This window comes from Chamaea fasciata, unplaced genomic scaffold (genome assembly GCF_029207755.1).
Source record: "Chamaea fasciata isolate MVZ Bird 193981 ecotype frontalis unplaced genomic scaffold, bChaFas1.0.hap1 SCAF_4, whole genome shotgun sequence".
Taxonomy (NCBI): Eukaryota; Metazoa; Chordata; class Aves; order Passeriformes; family Sylviidae; genus Chamaea; species Chamaea fasciata.
In genome coordinates, this window is record NW_027094089.1 from 68,353,110 (window position 1) to 68,373,820 (window position 20,711).

Here is a 20,711-nt window from a genome sequence, read left to right on the forward strand (position 1 = left end):
TGAAGGAGCTGCCTTCAGGTTACAACCAGGAAGAGAGAAGGAATTTATATCTGTATGGGCCAGAGATACGAATTTTATCCTTCTTTACCAAAGGGGAACAAAACAAGCAAAAGAACCAGCAACAAAATAACCCCCTCCACCCTCAGCTGCGGGGATCACAGGCAGGCCATGGTGGGAAGTGTTTAATAACAATTTAACATGTGGCCTTGGTGAAGCACACAGAGGAGAATTGGCTTTATCAGCCATTAGGGGAAGAGATTATAATTTCTTTATAAGAGTTGTTATCTCCTCAGTTCATCTAGTGAATATGTTAGCATGGAACTTGTACATACCTTCTGCCAAAAAAGTCCAATTAGAGAGCAGGACCGCCTCAGCAGGGTGGCCAATAATTGATATGTACTTTCTTAGAATACGTATAATTGTAGCACAGAACTGCTCTACCTTGTCAATGCTGAAATGGCCAAAGTGAGTTTATGGGGCTTGGCAGCCTGTTAGTTGGAAGCTGTCAAGCTGTCCACATTTAGAATTTTTGACCTGGTATGTCTGACCGCTGGGAATTAGGAGTTGGCTTCTGTCCAGCTCTGGCAACAACTGTGTCAAAGCTGATTCTGCCAGACAAGTGACAGGTCGCCATCTTTTCTCTGCACCTTCAAATTTAGAATATCTCTGCTGTGGTGGTGGACTTGAAGGGAGTACGTTTTTCTGGTTGTTGGGATGATAGCATTCCCTGACACGTGGTGAATCGTTAAAACTGATACAATCACAGACAAAGACTCTCTAACTAGTTTAAGTTAGAAAGTGGTATGTTTATTAAGACACTGGCGGGCTGCACGGGAGTAGCCTCCCAGTGACCTGACAGCCCCATACAAGGCTCTTTGCCCTCTATTTATTTCCCAAAGTCTTGCATACTATACATACGCCTAACCCCAGCACTTCCCATTCTCCGCTTTGTATTAAAATGAGGCTATTAGTCCTTCATGCGTGTACAGTTCTTGTCTTGAATTGGGTCAATGGTCTCGAATTGGGTCAGTGGTCTCAGAGGAGGAAGTCAGGATTGTCTTCATCACAATGACCTTTCTACCTTGTAATTGCTGGCAGGCCTCCGTGACTATCTGGCGCAATCCAACATCCCCTGTTTCATGATTGGTTGATACGAAGTCCAGATGGTGATCATGGTTCCATGGGTTTCAGTCTCTTCTTGTAACAGTTCATCTATTCCGTTTCCTTCTGTAAAAAAAACTAGAATGAGCTCGTAATGGCAAGCAATACATCAATTAGCTCTAGCATAAGCATCTTATAATCATTAACGTGTCTTTTGTTTATCTAATTTGCATCCTGATCAATATAAATTGCGTTTAACCCTTGGCTAAAATCTTAACTCTTTAAAATCATTTTTCACAAGAATCTTCCTTCATCTTCACTAGGTTTGGTGTCTCTGAATAAAATGTTCGGGTCACTGTAGGGGGTCCAGGGCAGACTTTTGCCAGAGCCTGTGATTCTTTTGCAGGAAGAAGAGGCCTTGCTGTCAGAAATGGATGTCACAGGCCAAGCCTTTGAAGACATGCAAGAGCAGAACATCCGCCTGATGCAGCAGCTGCGGGAGAAGGATGATGCCAACTTCAAGCTGATGTCAGAACGTATCAAGTCCAACCAGATCCATAAGCTGCTGAAAGAGGAAAAGGAAGAGCTGGCAGAGCAAGTTTTGACACTGAAAACACAGGTAATATGGAAGAAGGAGAGAGGACAGAAGAGCTGGTGGGGAAGGTGGAGGTGTTGTTGGTTATCTGTTTTAGGCAGCTGCACGCAGCCGTTTACTTGCGCCCCCAGTGAGGGGAAGGGGAAAGAATCAGAAGGAGAATATGAGTGAGATGAAATAAAGGCAGTTTAACCGTTAAAGCAAAGATGTCCATACAAGTGAAACTAAAAATTAATTAATTGATTACTTCCTGTGGCAGGCAGGAGTTCACTGATCTCCAGGAAGGCAGAGCTTCATTGTGCCTTATTGTTATTTATTAAATGCTGCAGCTCTGAACATCCTCCCACTTCCTCCCTTCCACCAGCTGTTATTGCTGAGCACAGCACTGAGTACGGAACACCCCGTGGGCCAGCTGGATCAGCTGTCCTGGCTGTGCGGCATCCCAGCTTCTTGACACCCTGAGCCCACCTGCTGGTGGGCAGCATTAGACACAGAAGGTCTTGATGCTGTGTATGGGTACTGCTCAGCAACAGCTAAAAACAGTGCTGTGTTACTGACAGTGTTTTGCTCCAAAGTGTAAAACAGACCAGCATGTGAGCTACTCTGAAGAGAATTAACTATCCTCACCAAAATCAGTCCAGGACAGAATGTTCCTCTCACCAGCCTAGGAATGCATCAGGCTTCAAAGAGGCCTGTCTTTGTAAGAAACTGGGATTGCTGTATGAGCATTAAAGTGTCCTATGGGCTCACTGCTATGGAGAGCAGATGGGTGAGGAAAGGTGGGAAGTCCTTTTCCTGTTGTAATGCTACTTCTACTTGTATATTCTGCCTATACCTGTATATATTGTTAACAAGCAGAAGGAGTTGGAAGCCATGGTTCAGTCTGAACTACCTCAGACAGGCTGGGAGAAGTCACTGAGAACACTGGAACAGGGAAGGACTGGCAGATTCTCGTAGATCGGAGGCTGGACATGACCCAGCAGTGCACGCCGGGAGCCCAGAAAGCCAACTGCATCCTGGGCTGCATCCAAAGCAGTGTGGGCAGGAGGCTGAGGGAGGGGATTCTGCCCCTCTGCTGTCATGAGACCCCAGCTGCAGTTCTGCATCCAGCTCTGGGGTCCTCAGCACAGGAAAGACACATGGACCTGTTAGAGGGAGTCTGGAGGAGCCTGTAAAGATGATAAGAAGAAATGAGCATCTCTGTTACAAGAACAGGCTGAGAGAGCTGGGCTTATTCAGCATGGAGAAGACAAGACTCAGGGGAGACTTCATTGCAGCTTTCCAGTACCTGAAGGGGGCTTTAGTAAAAGGAGGGAGAGGAATTTTTAATATGAGCCTATAATGACAGGACAAGAGGCAGTGGTTTTAAACTGAAAGAGGGAAGGCTTAGATTAGATGTTAGGAAGAAATTCTTTATTCAGAGGGTGGTGAGGCACTACTAGAGGTTGCCCAAAAGAAGTTGTGGATGCCCCATCCCTGGAGATGTTCAAGGCCAGGCTTGGATAGGGCTTTGAGAAATGTGCCCTAGTGGAAATTATCCCAGGGAGGCTGGGATAGATGATCTCTAAAGTTACTTCCAATCCTGGCCATTCTATGGCTCTGTATCCTGTCATCCTTGGAACCACTGTGGAACTGTTCACTGCCTTGCAGCAAATCTTAAAGCCACTGTCCAAAAATTAAGACATCTTTGTTGCAAATATTTGCCTGCTAAGTTTTAAAGTGTTGACCAGAGAGATCTGGGTACAGCTCTCTGGATACAGGCCCAGCTGTTCAGGGAGAAAAAGGCAAGCTGAAGATGTACTCCTTGGTGATGGGGAAGCAGGGGTAGTTTTAGCTTGCAGCTTGAGTGACAGCTCTGAAGATTCACAGAGCATACATTCCTTTCTTCTGTACCTTCTGTCTCTCTTTCCAAGGTGGATGCCCAGCTGCAGGTTGTACGTAAGCTGGAGGAGAAGGAACACTTACTGCAGAGCAGTATTGGAACAGGAGAGAAGGAGTTGGGTCTGCGAACACAGGCCCTGGAAATGAACAAACGCAAGGTGAGGGGCCCCTTCATTTCCTCTTGGGTTGTGAGGTGGAACTGCTGCCTGCTTGTAGGGGGCATGGAAGGCTCTGAACTCTCACTGGTATTACAGAATCTGGTATTTCCTGGTTTTGGATGAGTGTATCAGAAGGCTGAGGAGTCCTGGAGAGAATTATGATTAAAGTACTTGAGGCTGATGTTTTCCTTTGATAAGGACAAGCAGATCATACATGTTTCTGTGAAACCTCTGGCGAAAAAAGAGACAACAGCCAGATGAAGTTAACTGCAGTCAAAGCTTTTGTAGGGAAGATGGGATAAGCAAAAGGAAAATAGAGCTGGGGAACGTGAACACTTTTAACAAATGCCTAAGATCAAAAAAGTAGGTGTGTTACCAGTAAAATAAGACTAAGTCTTACGGCTGATGCTGCCTTTGTTGTTAAGTTTTAGTAGAAATGCAGAAATTACATTAAAACAGGCAGAAAAAAAAGCAGGGATATCACTATGAAGAGGTGCTGGGGAGAATTCATCATCAGTGTCACCTGTGCTTAATATGACAGTTCATGGTATTAAGGGCATTTGGTTATAAAGTTAGAAGGGAACTGGTGAAGAGAGAAAATTGTTAAAAAAACACTAAAAATCATCTAGTTCTCTCTTTAACATATTTTCAACCTTCCAGCCTCCATGTTTTCTCAATTAAATTGTTAAGAGGCAGTTCTCCAGCTAAACTGGATAGAACTGCAGGATGGCTGTTTCTAAGTGACATGCTTTGCAGTGTGCCAAGGCTTGGCTCTGCCCAAAGGAATCTTGAAGCTAAATGATCAGAACTTGTTAATAATAAGGTAATAACAGGGGACTAGAAATCACAAGAGCTGTTCTTCTCTTTGGTCCTTCTATACTGGTTTTCTTTCTCAGGCCATTGATGCAGCACAGCTTGCAGATGATCTGAAGGCCCAGCTAGAGCTGGCTCAGAAGAAGTTACATGATTTTCAGGAGGAGATTGTGGAAAACAGAGTAACTAGAGAAAAAGAGATGTTCAACTTCAGAAGGGCTGAGGTATGTATCCTGTGCACAGTCCTTCAAGATCTGTCTGCTTTAGTGTCCTTCTTGTACATTGAGCTTGCAGAGGGTTTCAGCTAAACGCTCTTGGTGTCCAGTTTCACTTTGATTTTGTCTTCATCAGGTCTTGGCTCTTTCAGATTTTGTCCACTGAAAACTGACAATACTTTGTGGCATCAGATCATTGGGGGTTAGATTTGTTTCTTTTTCACTGAAAGAATTTTTCCCCATAAATTGCTAGGAGACTAACTACTGCGTACTGTTGGGTGCTTGACCAAAAGAAAGAGCTGGCCCAAAGTTGGGAGGGGGAATGGGGCTGGAGGCAGCTACACCCTCTTGCTCTTGGCATCGGAGAGAAGATGGCTAGGCTGCTGCTTGCTGTGGGAGGAGTTCACTGTCACCACCAAGTCCAGTCCTGGGAAATCTACCATTATCTGCTGGTGTGGCCCAGAATTCTGAGCTCGCCTCCTCCTGCCCTGCTGTGCCAGCCCTGTCCCACCACCGAGGCTTCTTCAGTGCTGCTGTGAGGCTTTTTGCTACTCTGTGGCCCTGCACTGCCCTGCCCTGCCGGGTCATCCCTGCCGTTCCAGTTACTATCACGGAGCTTCTGATATATCTCATCCACCAGCCCGGGATTTTCCACCATTCCAGCTTGGTGCTCTTAGAGTCCCCCAGGGGCACCAAGATCAGACTGCCCCGGGCTTTGAGAAACAAAGCCCCTCAAGGTTCCTGCTTCTATTTATTATTAATGCTGTACTTGTTTGTTTGTTTGCCTTGCTATACATACTAGTAAGGAACTGTTATTACTATACCCATATCTCTGCCTGAAAGCCCCTTTAATTTTCTAAATTCTAATAATTTGGAGGGAGGGGGTTTGAATTCTCCATTCCAAGGGAGGCTCTGCCCCTCCCTAGCAGACACCTGTCTTTCAAACCAAGACAATGATCGTGTTGTCTCTTGGGTTACAGGGGATGAAACTGTGGGTGCCATGACATAGCCAGCCAGGTGCACATTCTCTTTGGTCTCTGAAGAAGCTGTGACAGAGAATGTACTGCTCTTTCACTTGGTCTTCTGTTTTTATGCAGGAAGATATTTCTAGGTTGCGCAGGAAGCTGGAGACCACAAAGAAACCTGACATGGTTCCCAACTGTGATGAGATCCTGATGGAGGAAATCAAGGATTATAAGGTGAGTATCTGTGTCTGTCAACTTCCCTTTTTACTTTAGTCAGAAGGTGTATAGGCACTCTTTCAGAGATGAGATCTGACATCTCTCGTCTGTACTCTGGCACTGAAGAAACCACATTGTCCTTCTGAGGAATGGAAGGACCTTCACCTTGAGATATCTCTGAGCACAGCAGCTGGGCTGCTGGGCCTCTCACAGCTGTCTGTGTGTGTCTTGCAGGCCCGCCTGACGTGCCCGTGCTGCAACATGCGCAAGAAGGACGCGGTGCTCACCAAGTGCTTCCACGTCTTCTGCTTTGAGTGCGTGAAGACGCGCTACGACACCCGGCAGCGCAAGTGCCCCAAGTGCAACGCGGCCTTCGGGGCCAACGACTTCCACAGGATCTACATCGGCTGAGGCCCTCACAGAGCCTCTGCTTGTGCTGGGCTGGCCTCCCTCCCTCTCTGTCAGCTTCTGCTGCCTGAGCTGCAGTGTCTTCTCGGCGGTGCATTCAGGGTCTCCAAAGAAACGTACTTTGGATCTTGCTTCCTTTCTTGGCCCTGTCCCTTTGGTCTTGCCTTCAGTTTTTGTGTGCTCTTTGTGCCGGAGAAGAAATTTCCCCTCCCTCGCTTTCACACTGCCAAAGTGGGAACATGCAGCTGAAGTACTGCCGTGGTGGGATGGAAGCTGAGCTGCCACAGCAATTAGTGAGAGCTTTATTTGAGGGCTCTGCTTTGGATGCTAATTAAATCCCATCAAGGGATGGCACTGCTCCTGGGAGGGAAGTGTTTCCCAGTTATCAGGCCCAGTAGAGGCCAAGGAACTAAATCTGTAGTTTAGTGGAGTGGAGCAACTCCTTAGGTACCTGTGTATCTTCCTGAGTCAGGGCAAGAACCCCTGAGGGCTGGTGCGCTAGGAAACATCCTCCCGAGCCCCAAACAAACACTAAACATCTTACTATCCAGAAGGGGAGAAAGGAAAGATCTTGGAGACCCTTGAAAAGAAAACAGCATGCCAGTGATGAGCCCTGGTTGTCGTGCTCGCCTTCCTGTAGGAAGCAAAGGCATTGCTGTCATTGTCCGTCTCAAAAAAGGACTTCTAGCGGTTCCTTTGCTGCAACTTTACCACAAAGATGAAACTTGCTATGTACAAATTCTTGTTAAAGCTGTTGTTTAGTTTTCTTTTCTGGGTCTCTTGCTCCTGGTACTATCTTTGTCGAGTTCTTGGAAATAGATTTTGGAGTACAAGTGCTTGTTCATCACAACCAGGACCTGGCTCATGAACAAACTGTCTGCATCTTCAAACAGCTTTGCTACAGCAGCAAGAGCTCCTTTTACAGCTGTGAACAGCAATCCGAACCAGCAGAGCTGCAAAGCCCCTCTGTCCTTCCCTGGTCACTCTTGTGTCACCTTTCTACTGAAATTGAGCTTTGTGTGCACGCTGCCCAGGTTGGCTTCCCTCAGCTCATGGCAGGAAATGGATACTTCAAACAATCTGCATGAGTTTCACAGAGTTTTGGATACTCCTCCCTTATAAAGAAAGAAGGCTTAGTTTTGTTTTAAAATAGCTTCTTTTCAAGCTCATTTTGGAAGTGACTGAGTTTCTCTCAGTGGATAGAATTCAAACACTGAGAAACAGTGAAATTTTAGATGGTCTGTTTGCCAGAATGTATGGAAATAATTCAAATTTATCAGGACTTGAAGTATTTGAGTAAAAGAAGTAAAGGGGTGATAACCTAAAAGGTTCTCTAAATTCAGTGGCTGATGTGCTGAGGGTTGAGCAGCAGAGCTGAGCCAGAGCTGACTTACAAGATCAGTCCTGGGGCACTGTCATTAACCCCATCAGTATTTAGTGGAAAACAGACAACAAAGATGCTTACGCTAGCTCTGTATAACCTTGTGCAGTTATCTGCAAAAAATGTATCACTTTAGGAAGCTTTCCCAATTGACATGAATAGAGGCTTGTTTAAAGGGTATTGTAGGGGAAAACCCTCCCAGACCAGGCCTGGGCTCTGGCCAAGGCCTGGCCCTGGCTGGTCAGGAAGTGTGCCATCAGATCCAGGAGTTGCTGTGCTAAAAATATAATCAAGTTATTTGTTCTTCTTGCGTTTGTTGCAGCACAGGCGCGTCAGGCGGGCCTGTAACACACACACAGAGCTGTGAGGGGCCCTGCAGCCCAGCTGCTGTGCTTTAGCGTGGCAATCATCCAGTCCCTAAACACAAGGGCAGTGGACTTCAACTGCAAAACCTCCCCTTACAATGGGATTGCTTTAGCCCTGCGGCCTCCATGGGCAAGGGCTTTGTGGGAGCAGGGGCCATCACAGCCTCTGTGTGTGTGTTACAGGCCTGCCCGCTATCTATTCCTGGAAATAGACCCAGGAAAATGAGCAGATCCTGTTGGCTTTTGCTACTGCTGATCCTAGCACCAACTCCTCTGGGAAGTTCCTTCAGGGAACTTCACCCAAAAGGCTTCCATCATTATAGCGGTCGTGAGAACCTGTTGCTTCTCAGTTCTCCTGGATTTTGGAGCATTTCAGCACTTGTGTCCGTGGCCCTTCCTTCATCCCCAGCCTGCAGCCGTTTACAGTCACTGTTACCTACCCCTTGCTCCAGCTCATTTGCCAAAGTGCAGTCAAAGGCAGTGGAGCTGGCTCAGGATCCCTGTTGGCTTCTGGTCTCCAGGATGACCTTCAGAGGGACACTTGGAGCGCTTCCTAAAGAGCTGCCCGTGGGATGGGGGGTGGATTTGTCTTCCCTGGGGGGCTCCTGGGTGGAGTTCTATGCTCAGTGGAGTCCCAGAGTTTTTTCAGCAGGCCTTTGCAGCGAGCTCATAGCAAACGTGGCTCTGCTGCCATCCCAAATCCGTGCATTCCTTGCCCAAACTGAGTGCAGGTAGGGCATGGCTGGAGATTTTCATGGCCAGAATCCTCCAGCATCAGCTTTACATCTGCTCATTGCTTTGGGTAGCACAAATGACAAAACACTCATCTCAGCTGACAACTGTAATTTCTTGCAGATTGCTACAGCTGCACTGCTGATCGACAAATACAAATGAATCAATTTCAGTTGAAAAATGTCATTTATTACAAATTTCTACACCCACGCTGACAATATAGAACTATACAAATCTCAATTAAGGTTAATAAAAGGAATTTATTAGATTATTACAACAACGCAATGTAAAAGTTTACTAATACTTCAGTTAACAAAACTAAATTTATTGTGAACCTCTCCAACAACTCAATATACACAAAGGTCAATTAGGTGCTTAACAACTTAAATTATTACATATTACTACAAGAGTACAGCCCATGTAGAAATACAAAAATACATATTCCCTCTCTAAATGACTGTGTACCAAGAACTCAATGGATGGAATTATACTATACCACTCCATACATGTTTAATTAATTAATAAATATCTATATATACACAAATATAGAAATACATATATAACTATTACAATCTACAGATGTAAATACTGATTAAATATTACATATTACATACAGTATATATGTACAAAAATATATATGGATGTATAAAACAAACCTATGTATGAATATAAAAATATCACTATGCCAAGGCCAAGCTAAATGTCCATACAAGTGCATCAATACAAAGATAAAGCTATGTACCTGGATACATCTATAAATATAATTACATATAGAAATAGGTCAATATATGTATAAAAATATTAAAATAGACATATATACCTATAGAAATACCAATATGGCTATTTAAAGAGCCACGCACCTGTTACTACGTCAATAGAAACAGATACCTACACAACTCTATACATAGGAAACAGAACTAAAACCATCTAACAATAAACATGTAGACTTAGATACATATATACACATATATGTAATTACAAAAGTGTGTGTATACCTACACATACATATATACACAGTATTCATCCATAAATACAACAACAGATATACAGAAATATTCCTATACAAATAGCAACACACAAAGATAAATATCCATATAGTTATCCCTGTCTATGAGCAAGTCCATACATCTTTAAAATGAACTATACGCAGAGGGACTCCAGCCACCCCATCCTCAAAGCCTTTCCCTCTGTCGCTTCCTCCGGTGCAGAGCAGCTCTCCTGGACAGGGACAGCAGATGGGACACCTGGGAAGCAAAGGGAACACTGAGTCAGTATCAGGACGTTTCCCTTGGCAGCACCTGCACTTCCATCAGGAAAATCTCTGAGCCTTCCTAGGAGCAGAAAACAGAAGTTGGGAAGGAAAAGCAGGCAGAGCGGGCCAGGGTGTGGTGAGCGCAGCTGCGGCGGGACTGTCCTGCAGCCGCCGGCAGCCCAGCACAGCCGGCACAGCTCCCGGGCCCTGCCGGCACAGCTGCCTTGCCCAAGGACAGCCCCTGTGCCGGCCGGGGCAGCTGCGCTGAGCAGCCCCGGCACGGGCAGGGCCCGCTCCTGCCCAGCCGGGCAATGCCCACGGCCAAAGCCCACGGCACCCTCACCCCCACCCCGCCTCACCGGCCCTGTGGCCTCACCTGGGGTCTCGGGTGGCAGCAGCAGGTCCCTGTTCACTCCTCTTGCTGGTGGCATTCAGCTTCTCCCTGGTGGCTCCTGTCAGCCTCTGGGTGTCCTCAAGGTCTTCAGGGCAGCTGTGGCAAAAGTGGAGGCTTTGGAATTGGTTCCAAGGCCTGGCAGAGCTGCAGTCCTGGACTCCTCTGTGCTTCCTGCTGGCCCCCTCCATCCCCTCAGCCACACCGTCCTCTTGGCAAACCCCCAGCCCCCTTCAGTTTCTTCAGCCCCTCACAGTCCTCTCACCCCCCTCAGTCCCTTCTGACCCATGCCATCGCCTTAGACCTCCCCCATACCCCTCAGCCTGTGCCACTTCCCTGTCACCTCAGTGCCACCATCGCCCTCTGCTTCCCCAAATCCCTCAGTCCCCCCAGCACCTCAAGGTCACCATTCCTTCAGTGTCACCGCCTCTTCACCCCACTCAGTCTCACCCTCCTTCAGCAGCTCCTCAGGGGACACTGCCTGGGGCCACCAGCAGCTCCCACCGCTCCAGGTGGGACTGGAACTGCTGCTCCGCCTAGGCACCAGCTCGGACCCAGCACAGGAAGAGGGGATAGAGGGGGGACAGCGGGAAAAGCAAGAAAAGCAAAAGGTGAAAAAGGCAGCCGAAGGGGGAAAGAAGTAAAAATGCAGCCTAGGCCTACACAAATATCAGTCTATCCATCTAAACATCCATATAACTCTTGAATACATAACTATGCAGATTTATAAATATAACTTCATATATGTATAAATATTACTCAAAACATATAAATGTACTGTGCAAATCTATAAATGTAATTACATATATTTAAATATAATTCTATCATATATATATAAGTATATATACACTAAACTATACAGACCTATAAATATAAATACATAGATGTATAAACACAACTCTATAAATCCATAAATATAAATATATGTAAATATAAATATAATTACAGATCTATAAGTCTGTGTATAAACAGAGGTCTTACACCTGCCTGATGATCACAGGCTCTCCCTCGGTCTCCTTCCCACGCAGGGCAGCCCTCCTGGCAAGGTAAATCAGATGGATATCTGGGAAGCAAAGGGAGTGCTGTGTCAATATTGGCCTTTGTGCATCCTTCCCTTTGGAAGTAACTCTCCTTCTACCAAAGACTGTAAAAGATGGCCTGAAAGGCAGACTCTCACTTAGGAATTTGCAGCCTGCTCTTTAAAGGACAGGGGTCCTTCCGAGTTTCCAAAACTATGTAAAGCATTGAAGCACCTCGATAAAGTCTCAGCACTCGCAGTGCACATGGCACCCACGAGAGCTTGAAACACAGACAGTCGCAGCTCCCACAAAGAAGCGCAGCCTTGTTCTTTTCTATGCTGACAGAGCTCACTGAAATGTGACTGTGCTGCGTCCTCGCTGAAATGGCTGAAGCTGAAGGGTGCTGTGAGTTCAGTTATGAACCAAATTGGGATGCACGGGTTGGTGACACAACTCCCACAAGGTCAGGTTTATTCCCTGCTCTCTTGCCGCAGCAAAGGACTCAGTGTCAGAGCCTCTGAAGAAGCGTGGAGGGCAGGGCTTGGAGAGGTTGTGCCAGTGCAGGATTTGAACTAAAGGCACCGGGAAGCACCAACCCTGCAGACAAGAACTCAGCTCTTCTAATCTCCCTGCCTGTCAGGGGCAGGTTCAGAGCAGCCATCTCACACCTCTCTAAACCAATGTGGGCTCTCTCCTTACCAAGCTCCTCGGGCTCCTGGGAACTGTTCCCACAGCTCTCGGAACCAGGCAAAACACCGTCTGCTGCAGCCTCGTTCACAGGCTCCCCTCCTGAAGACTCAGGGGCAACATTAATATTCCCCTTGAAAGAGAAACAGAAAGAAATAAACCCTTCTCACCAGTTACACAAAACACCTGGTTCAACAACTCCATGGCTCACACACTTAATCCCCTGTTCCTAACAAGAAGTCTGGGCCCCAAAGCCCTTCAACAGTCAAAAACATTTGACTTCTCCAACACCGCCCAAAAGCTGTCAGAGCTGACAATGCTGAACGTGAGGGTGACACTGAACACATGGAGTGGGCGCTAAGGAAGGAGTCCTGCCAGCTCCTGGCACAGTGGCACAGGAATGTGCTCCTCCCTCCACAGCCCTGAGCAGAACAGTCTCATCAAGGCTACAGCTTTGCGAGGACTGCATGGGAACACACATCTCTTCCCACAGAGATGCCCTAGAGCAAGAGGACTGACTTCTGGAACATGGAGAGCAAGACTGGCCAGTGTGCCCAGCTGAAGGATTTCCCAGATGGAAACTGGACTGCAGTTTACTGAGGAGGTTACTGAGAGGACAAGGAAGCTGCAGCCCCAGCCCATCCCCCCCACGTCTCTGGGAGCGCCTACATGCAGAGCAGGGCTCACACAGCAGCAGCAGCTGCAGCCCAGCCCTTGCTTTGCCTTGGCTTTTCAACCCAAAAGAGGCAGAGCCCACATCTGCTGCTGGAACAGAGGCACCTCTCACATGCCCCTCCCAGCACGGGATGCTGCCTTCAGTGGCAGTTTTCCAAACACTCTTCTCTTATTTCCCATCAAACAAAGCTTGTTAGGACCTGTAAGGTTTCCACTTCCTCACCACAAATGCCCCCGCCACCTGCCGGAGGGATTCTTCCCAGGAAAATGAGCACCCGAACTTGACCAACACAGGCTCACACACCTTTTCATCCTTACTCAGGGGAGAGACTTTTTCATTCCCTCTTCTTTCAGAAATCTTGCTTTACCAAGCAAATCCTTCCCTGTCCATTCACAGCTGAATTGAAGAATGCTTTGCTTCTCAGCAATGCAACAACATTCAAAAAAGCTCTCAGTCCAGCCCCTTTTTATCCCTGTCCAATGGAGTTACCTGAGCAGAGGGAGACCTTTCAGGCAGGGATGGCGAAAGCATCTCCTCCAGTGTCTCAAGCACAAGGTCCAGATCCAGCGGCGGCAATTCCTCTTCACCAGGAGTATTCCATACACAGCTGGGGGCTGTCCATGCTGCATAAGCAGCACTGCCAGCTGGAGCACTGGGAGCTGAAATGCCTGGTGTGGCTGCAAGAATCCAAACACATGCTCAGGCTCCAGAATGTGGCTTTGGGATGCAGAGCTCTACTGCTGCCTTGGACCAAACATCACAGGAAGCACACAGCAACCTCAATTCCAGAAATGTATTCAAACTTCCCAGGGAATTGAAAGAGTGAGTCCTTCCTCTTAAAAAATATTTATCCTTATTGATGTGTACACAGACTAAAGTATGGACTGGAAAACTGATATAGACACACACACACACAACCACTTTATAATCACAGCCTTTTGCATCTTCCCAGCAGCTTTGGGATTTGGCTGCTTGGGTTTTCTCAGCACGAAAGACCACAGAAAGTGGATTCACCAGGAAGAGCCCAGATCTTCAGACACACATGCTGAAATTAAACTGGGAGTTCATTCTAAAAACGACTTAGTGGGTGCGTCCATATTCTACAACTGCAGCTGTTCTGGGGCACACAGAGCTCCATTTAATGGCACTGCTTGATTTGCAGGATAGACAGTCTCAAACATCTGCAATATCCTATCCCTGTCCTAGTTTGGCTTCATTCAAAGAAAGAGGGGAGTTCACCTGAGCCTGACCTCTTGTCAGGCAATATTTTTCACCTTGCTCTTGCACCTCAGCAGAAAGGCTGTCTGGAAATTGCCCATAATACCCTCCAAGTCTGCAGGAAGGACAGAAAAAACAGAGTATCTTTCTGTTTTTAAGGTCCCTTTTCCTAGATGACTTTACAGTTTCTACCTGATTCTCACCTAACATTTACTCATGACACAGGACTGTGGGAAAACACTTCAAAGGGTCACTAAGCAGGTCCCTTTTGAAAAGGAAGGGTAGAAAATCTTTCCCTACCTGATGGGTCGTTGGCTGCTGAATGCTGCTGTGAAGATGTGCCGCGGCTGCTCTCTGGAGAGGCCATGGAAGTGCTGTGATGGTCTACACGAACCAGTGGAATAATGAGCTCAGGGTGGCATTTAAGGTCCATGCGAACCACTGGAATGAGGAGCTCACGTTTGTGCTGAAATCTGCATGTGCCTGGTTTCTCTGATGAAACCCCAGGAAGTCCTGATGTGGCAAACACTTTCTTGGGAGGTGCTAGGAAAACATCAGACCCCTGAGGACCTGGACTCTGCCTGAAAGGGCCTGGAGGCAGCTCTGAATCCTCAGGTGAGGCAGCACTGACGTCCTGGTACGAGAGTGCTGTGTAGCAGAGAGAGAAGAAGAAAGGAAGCCCAGGGAAGACTAGGTGATTATTGGCCTTTGGCTTTGTTTCCCTCGGCAGCAACTGTCCTTCTGTCACGGAAGACAAAAGCTCCCATCCTCCCAAGCCGGGTGAGAAAGAAGAAGAAAACCCCCCATGTTCTGGAGCTATTCAACAAGCAGTTCCTTGTCTCCTTAGCCCTCCCCTATTTGTTCAACTGTCTGCGAAAACTGTCCTGCTGCCATTCCTTGGCAGGAGGCAACTGCCAGAAACCCAACTGCCAGGTCTTTTCACCTCTGCCCCAGAGGGACGGGAGGCTCCCTCCCACTGGGCCTGACCACGACCAAGCCCTCAGCTCACAAGCACTCACAGAGAGTTCCCCAAGCATCCCAGGGCCGGGCAAGGAGCAGCGCCAGCCACAGCGCAGAGCTGGGCCAGCTGCAGGCAGAGCGGGCCAGGGTGTGGTGAGCGCAGCCGCGGCGGGACTGTCCCGCAGCCGCCGGCAGCCCGGCACAGCCGGCACAGCTCCCGCGCCCTGCGGGCACAGCTGCCTTGCCCAAGGACAGCCCCCGTGCCGGCCGGGGCAGCTGCGCTGAGCAGCCCCGGCACGGGCAGGGCCCGCTCCTGCCCACGGCCATAGCCCACGGCACCCTCCGCGCCCGCAGCTCCCACCCCGTCTCACCGGCTCTGGGCGGCCGCCCGGCGGGGAAGGCGGGCAGCGGCCGGTCCGTGCGGAGCCGCTGGAAGCGGCTGGGCGGACGGCTGCGCACCTCCAGCCCCGCCGCCAGCCGCTGCCTGTTTGCCCTGGTCAGGCGCTTGATGCGGAGGAGGAGCTCGGGGCAGTCGCGGCGAAAGTTGGGATTCCTGAAGTAGAGCCAGCCCCCGGCATCGCCCGGCACAGCCGCGCCAAGCCCGTCCAGCACTTTTTGGAAGCCGTGGAGGTTGAGCTGGCGGACGAAACTGCCGAAGCGCGTGGCTCGGAAAGACACCGGGGCCGCCCCCGCCCCCTCGCCGCCTCCCATGTGGGCGTCGGTCTGGCTGAGCAGCTCCCTTTCGAAGAGGGAGCGGTCGATGAGCACTCCGCGGCCGTGGCTGTCCCATCGCACGGAATGGACGCGGGGGCTGTTGGCGAGGCGCCACAGCTTGGCAGGGAAGGTGCTGGCGTTGAGCCCGGCGGGCAGCGGCAGCTCTGCCATGGCGCCGATCGCCGACTGTCGCCACAACGGCCGCAGCTGAGCGGGCGGCGCGCGGCCTGAGGGGAGCGCTGTGCTCGGCCCCTCACGCGACCACCGCGGCCCTGGCGCGGGCCGGACCTGGCGCGGACGAGCGCCGCGGGGCCGGGGCCGCGGGCACAGCGCGGGCACGGCGGCTCCGGGGGCTGGCCGGGCGAGGTGCAAACCCCTTCTTTGGCTGCAGTCATCCTTCTGCCTTTGCTTTGCAGCACGGCTCCAAACCACTCAGGCGAGTGCAGGAACTTTCAGAAAGGGGTCCGAGTTGAGGAATCCCGTGGGAAATTCTTCCTATTTGTCCAGTTAAAGCAAAATCGCTTTGTGTTCTGCATAGCTGAAGGGAGGAGAAAGGTGTTAGACTGAGTAGCTTCACCATTTTGGTTGGGCTTGCAAACAGAGTTCCCCGCTTGAAAGCAGACAGGTCAGATGGGAGAAGGGGAGAATTGAAGACATTCTTTTTGCCCCTTTTCCAGCCGGCTGGCAGTTGCTTTTTCACTGTGTTCAGCAGATTGGCACACTTCTCATTCTTTGGAAGTAGAAGCAGCAAGCAACAGGAAGGGGCAGCAATTTTGTCAGCATTTTCATCAAAGCTAAAATCTTGCCCCCTCGAAGGAAGTTGCTTTACATGAGGGATTAATCACCTACAGTTATAGTGAGCTCATGCTGGTGTCTTCATCAAGAGGTTTTGCATTTCTCTTTCCTCAGTAATAATTTCTTTCTCCTCTTTTTTTCCCCCCTATCAGGGGAGAGTTACAACGCAAAATCCCTCCCGCCGCCAGGTCTTTTCAATGTAAATCAACAAAGACGATCTTGCAATCATCTGTGCTTAGTCACTTGTTCTTTTTATTTTAGATTCTCTCTTGAACCGGAAACAGTTTTCGTAGCGTGATAAAATAGACCTATTTCTTCCATCTCTTTTAGTCAATGCCCTTTTTTATGTCTTTATATCATTTAACCATGAGGGCTCATGTGAGAATGGTAGAATGGCAAAAGCTCATCCTCCACACACAGTGGATGTTCTGCTTACATCCAGCTTGTCTTGAGTTCCAGGTGACACTGCCTTCTCTTGCCCTCCTTCCAGGTGCCTTTGTGAGGAGCCTAGCTCTGTCACTTCAGTTGCTGTCCTGTGTGTGACATGCTGATACAAGGATTGTTGGTCTCATCACATTCTGGAGTACTTTTGGGCCAAGTGTTATAAAGATGTCCTGTCATCACTTCCTCTGTATGCTGGCTTTCTGAGCAAAATTGAAACCCACTACCTAGAAAATCTCCTCCAAATTCATCTTAAATTGCTTAATACGGAACCTGAATTACAAATGATCCACCTTGGTGGGATGGGCTTTGTCTTTCTTTAAACACAGTGTAACAACGCTCGCAAAAATTATTCCAGCAACTGAATTACAACGAAATTTCTAATGAATAGACAAAAGGAAGAAGACAGGAGTTCAGAAAAGAAGGGACATCTTTCTTCATGTTTCAAGGCCCTTATTTTCCCGCATGTCCGTCTATGTGCTGCTTCATCCAGAAAAGCCTCTTTTTGAAGACCTCCTTTGTAATCTCTGTGTCATGAGAAACACATGAATACTGGCCCTGTGCCCTACTAGAGATGAGGGAGCAGGTGGTTGAAAGGTGGATTGTCCATTGGAATGTTGAGGCACACCTGTAGTATAGTTATGGTTACATTGACTTTTCCACAGTACTCGGTGCCTAAGAATGAGAAGTTACCATTAGTTGTGTTTTAAGGATACTGAAACTTAAAAAGAAATGTGCTAATCTTGGGTCTGGCAGCATGACTCTTCCCCAATTTTCTATGGTACTGGTAGAATGTCAGTTACAAACATCACAGGGTAAATAATGGATATTACATTTCAATGTTTGGGCCAAAAACTGATTTAAAAATTAACAACAGAAAAAGTTGTTAATTTTTAGGAAAGAAAAATCCTTAAAACTGTGGTATATGGTTTTGGATTAAGATTTCTTTTCTCTTCCCTAAAAACTACTTCTTTCCCCTGTAAAAATAACTTGCAAAGAACATAACTCAATGTACAGGTTTGATCACTTTAAGTATTATTTTTCCATATCTTTCCTTTTTCCCTGCACAGCACTGTAACTTTTGAATCACAATTTTTACCGCTTTGAAAATGCAATTTTAGTGTTTTTCTTATTGCTGAATACTTACCAGTTCCAAGTTAAAGAACAGACAGTTCTGAAAGTGAAATATGCTTTATGTAAATATATTTTTTCACTAGTCTCCTGGTATTACATGCAACAAGGGCAACATTAAAACAGTCTATACTGACTTATTTTTGAGAAGCTATTAGAAATTATTTATTAATATTTTCAGGATATTTGTGACACATTAGCGTGTGTTTCAGCCAAAGCTCTCCTGTGTGCTCTACTGCTAGCATGTAAGATCTCCTTGCAATGTAGGAAGACACAATTTTCACTTTCTGATTTGCACACAGCTATGTCACTGCCTTTACCTTTTCATCTCAGATGCTTAGACAATTTTCCCTCCAACACGTGTGACAGCAGCATCCCTTAAGGTGGTATAGGTGTTGTGGGCATGCAGCACCCAGACTGTTCCCGATCTTCTGGAAACTAACTGCTGGTCGAGAATCCATTTTTTTCCTGTTTATTTCTACACAATACTAGTAGCAAACAGTGTTCCTGCCAATGTTTTAAGTTACTTGGTGTAAGAGACGGTCCGAAGATCCTTCATCTGCCTCACGACCATCATCAAGGACAGAGACTGAAACCCCTAAAAGGGACTTTAAAATCTCAACACAGGAGTTCTGGCCTGGCTGAGGTGGGATGTTGGCCAAGTGCTGCCTGCAGGTGTGTTCGATGGAAAAACCCAGCACCCATATCGGAACATCAGAACCTGAGCAGAAACAATGGATAAGTCACGGTGAAGTGACTGCGCCTGCTGACTTGTACTGGTTGACACTGTACCTGCTGACGACCGACTTGTTCTGAGTTCTCTAAATGAACACACTGCAACGATTTCCCCCACCTGTTTGGCCAACTGCCTGTCACTTCAGAGAGGACTATAAGAACTCCTGAGTTAACCACAGACTTTGTGATCATCCCACTGGAGAAGATCGTGTCTACAGGCATCTTCACACCTTGAGGACTCGTCCCTCCACGTTGGTAGCTATAATCCCCTTCCCCTCTTTTTCTGTCTTTCTTACTATTCTATTTCTTCTCCCCACCATCACATTTGTTGGCACTAAATAAAGGTGCATTTGTGATTGTATAAACTGAGTTTGTCCCCCGCTGTGTCTTTTGCGCTCTGAGATCCCTAAAACGAACCATCACAAACCCCGCTTGTGTGAGCGGATCGTGACACTTGGTCTAACCACAGCACTGTCAGTAGTAAAAGCTGAAGAAATGAATGTATTTTTTTCTGACCAATTTTCCTGGAGTCTGTATTTGGACTTACATGACTGATAAAAGTGAGAAATTCCTGGCAAACCGATTCCTGGAGGAGAACAAGTAATAAGTCATTGAATTTAGCATATATTTCTTAGATTTCTTGGCTACAGAATGGGAAAGAGAACCTTCATCATTTTCTTCCTTCTTACAGGTGTGGTCTTAACCTAGTATGGGAAGACTTAGACTCCAGTTTTGACTTTTACATACCTAAAAATATTTACATAGGAGGTAGAATCTCATCAGACAAAGGCAATCTTTCTGCAACACCAGGTACAGAGTAGCCTTACTTTTCGGTCCAGTGAATTTTGGTCCAGTGAAACCAACATTTAGGGGGCCACCTTAGTCGCTGGACTTTAAAGTGTAAGAAGAGAGAACGTAAGGTCTTTTATACAAAAAACAAAACTGCAAAGCAAGAAGTCGTGGTAACTGCCCTGAAAACGCACCTCAGTTTTGGAATGAACTTGATGTGAAATGGTTCTTTCTTGAACTTCACAAGCAACTTCTGCCTCTTTCTCTGCTTTCTCACTTGGGTTGTTTTGTCTGCAAGCACCACTTCAGGTTGTTCTAGTGCTGCTCCCCCTGACTAAAATCTCTCTGTACATTCCCTAGCCTCAGCTGAATATCTCCACGAGCTGTTTTGTGTGATGACTGCACAAGTCTTGTTAAACCTGAAGTTGTGATGCCCTGGTTTGAGTCACCCTGTCTCCTGGACGTGCTGCTCAGGTCTGCCAGGATCGTTTTCCTCCCTCAAGTGTGTCGAGCTAGTGGAAGTGTGCCAGGGACATTTAAAGCCCAGGTACCTCAGCTGGAAGGAATTTTCATCATCTGTGCCCATCCAGGCTGTCTGTGACTGCCAAGGCGAAGTGGCATTTGTTGCCTGAGTAGCTCCAGGAGGACTGAAGGTCATGGTGAAATATTCTGGTGAGGGCTGTGGCAAAGGGACAAAACTGGGATTACGGGGAATTTTCAGTAATAATTACATCTCTTTCTGGCTGCTGTCACAGGTAGTTTAGTCACTGTCTAAGGTAGCTCAGAAGTGATTTTGGAATACTGCTCTTGGACTTTAAATGGTTTGGGCTATTCTTCATCCAGATGTGTGGCTGTGAGCCTATGTGTTTATCAGTGACACACAAACAGAGAGAGGCAGACAAATTCTGCAGGAGAGCTCCTGGGGTTCAGGTGCCCTCCTGCATCTTCCTTCTGCTTGCTGGAAAATCTTCTTGCCAAGTAATGGATGATGTATCTCCCTCTTCTTGTCCAGGAATATCAGCTTGGCCATCCGCATCTTGCAGCTCATGTCAAGGGAAATACTGGGGACCTGG

General features: G+C 47.6%; 2 protein-coding genes across 3 annotated transcripts in view; one reads left to right on the forward strand and one right to left on the reverse strand.

Moving 5' to 3' along the window:
* The window catches only part of LOC136288547 (E3 ubiquitin-protein ligase BRE1A), a 29,188-nt gene extending 20,146 nt beyond the window's left edge, over window positions 1-9,042 (forward strand). For both annotated transcript variants that reach the window (XM_066181862.1, XM_066181864.1), the window contains exons 16-20: window positions 1,508-1,720; window positions 3,610-3,735; window positions 4,632-4,772; window positions 5,861-5,962; window positions 6,179-9,042. In XM_066181862.1, the coding sequence (XP_066037959.1) occupies window positions 1,508-1,720; window positions 3,610-3,735; window positions 4,632-4,772; window positions 5,861-5,962; window positions 6,179-6,355 (759 nt within the window). In that variant the 3' untranslated portion in view covers window positions 6,356-9,042. The remainder of the gene's footprint in view (window positions 1-1,507; window positions 1,721-3,609; window positions 3,736-4,631; window positions 4,773-5,860; window positions 5,963-6,178) is intronic.
* Window positions 9,043-9,134: 92 nt separating this feature from the next.
* On the reverse strand, window positions 9,135-15,918 carry LOC136289054 (uncharacterized). The gene is made up of 7 exons (XM_066182519.1): window positions 15,405-15,918; window positions 14,374-14,721; window positions 13,345-13,532; window positions 12,192-12,312; window positions 10,924-11,536; window positions 10,459-10,572; window positions 9,135-10,074 (listed from the first exon to the last, which is right to left on the reverse strand). The coding sequence occupies exons 1-5, from the start codon at window positions 15,916-15,918 to the stop codon at window positions 11,451-11,453; spliced, it is 1,257 nt and encodes a 418-aa protein (XP_066038616.1). The 3' UTR covers window positions 9,135-10,074; window positions 10,459-10,572; window positions 10,924-11,450.
* Window positions 15,919-20,711: the final 4,793 nt, after the last annotated feature.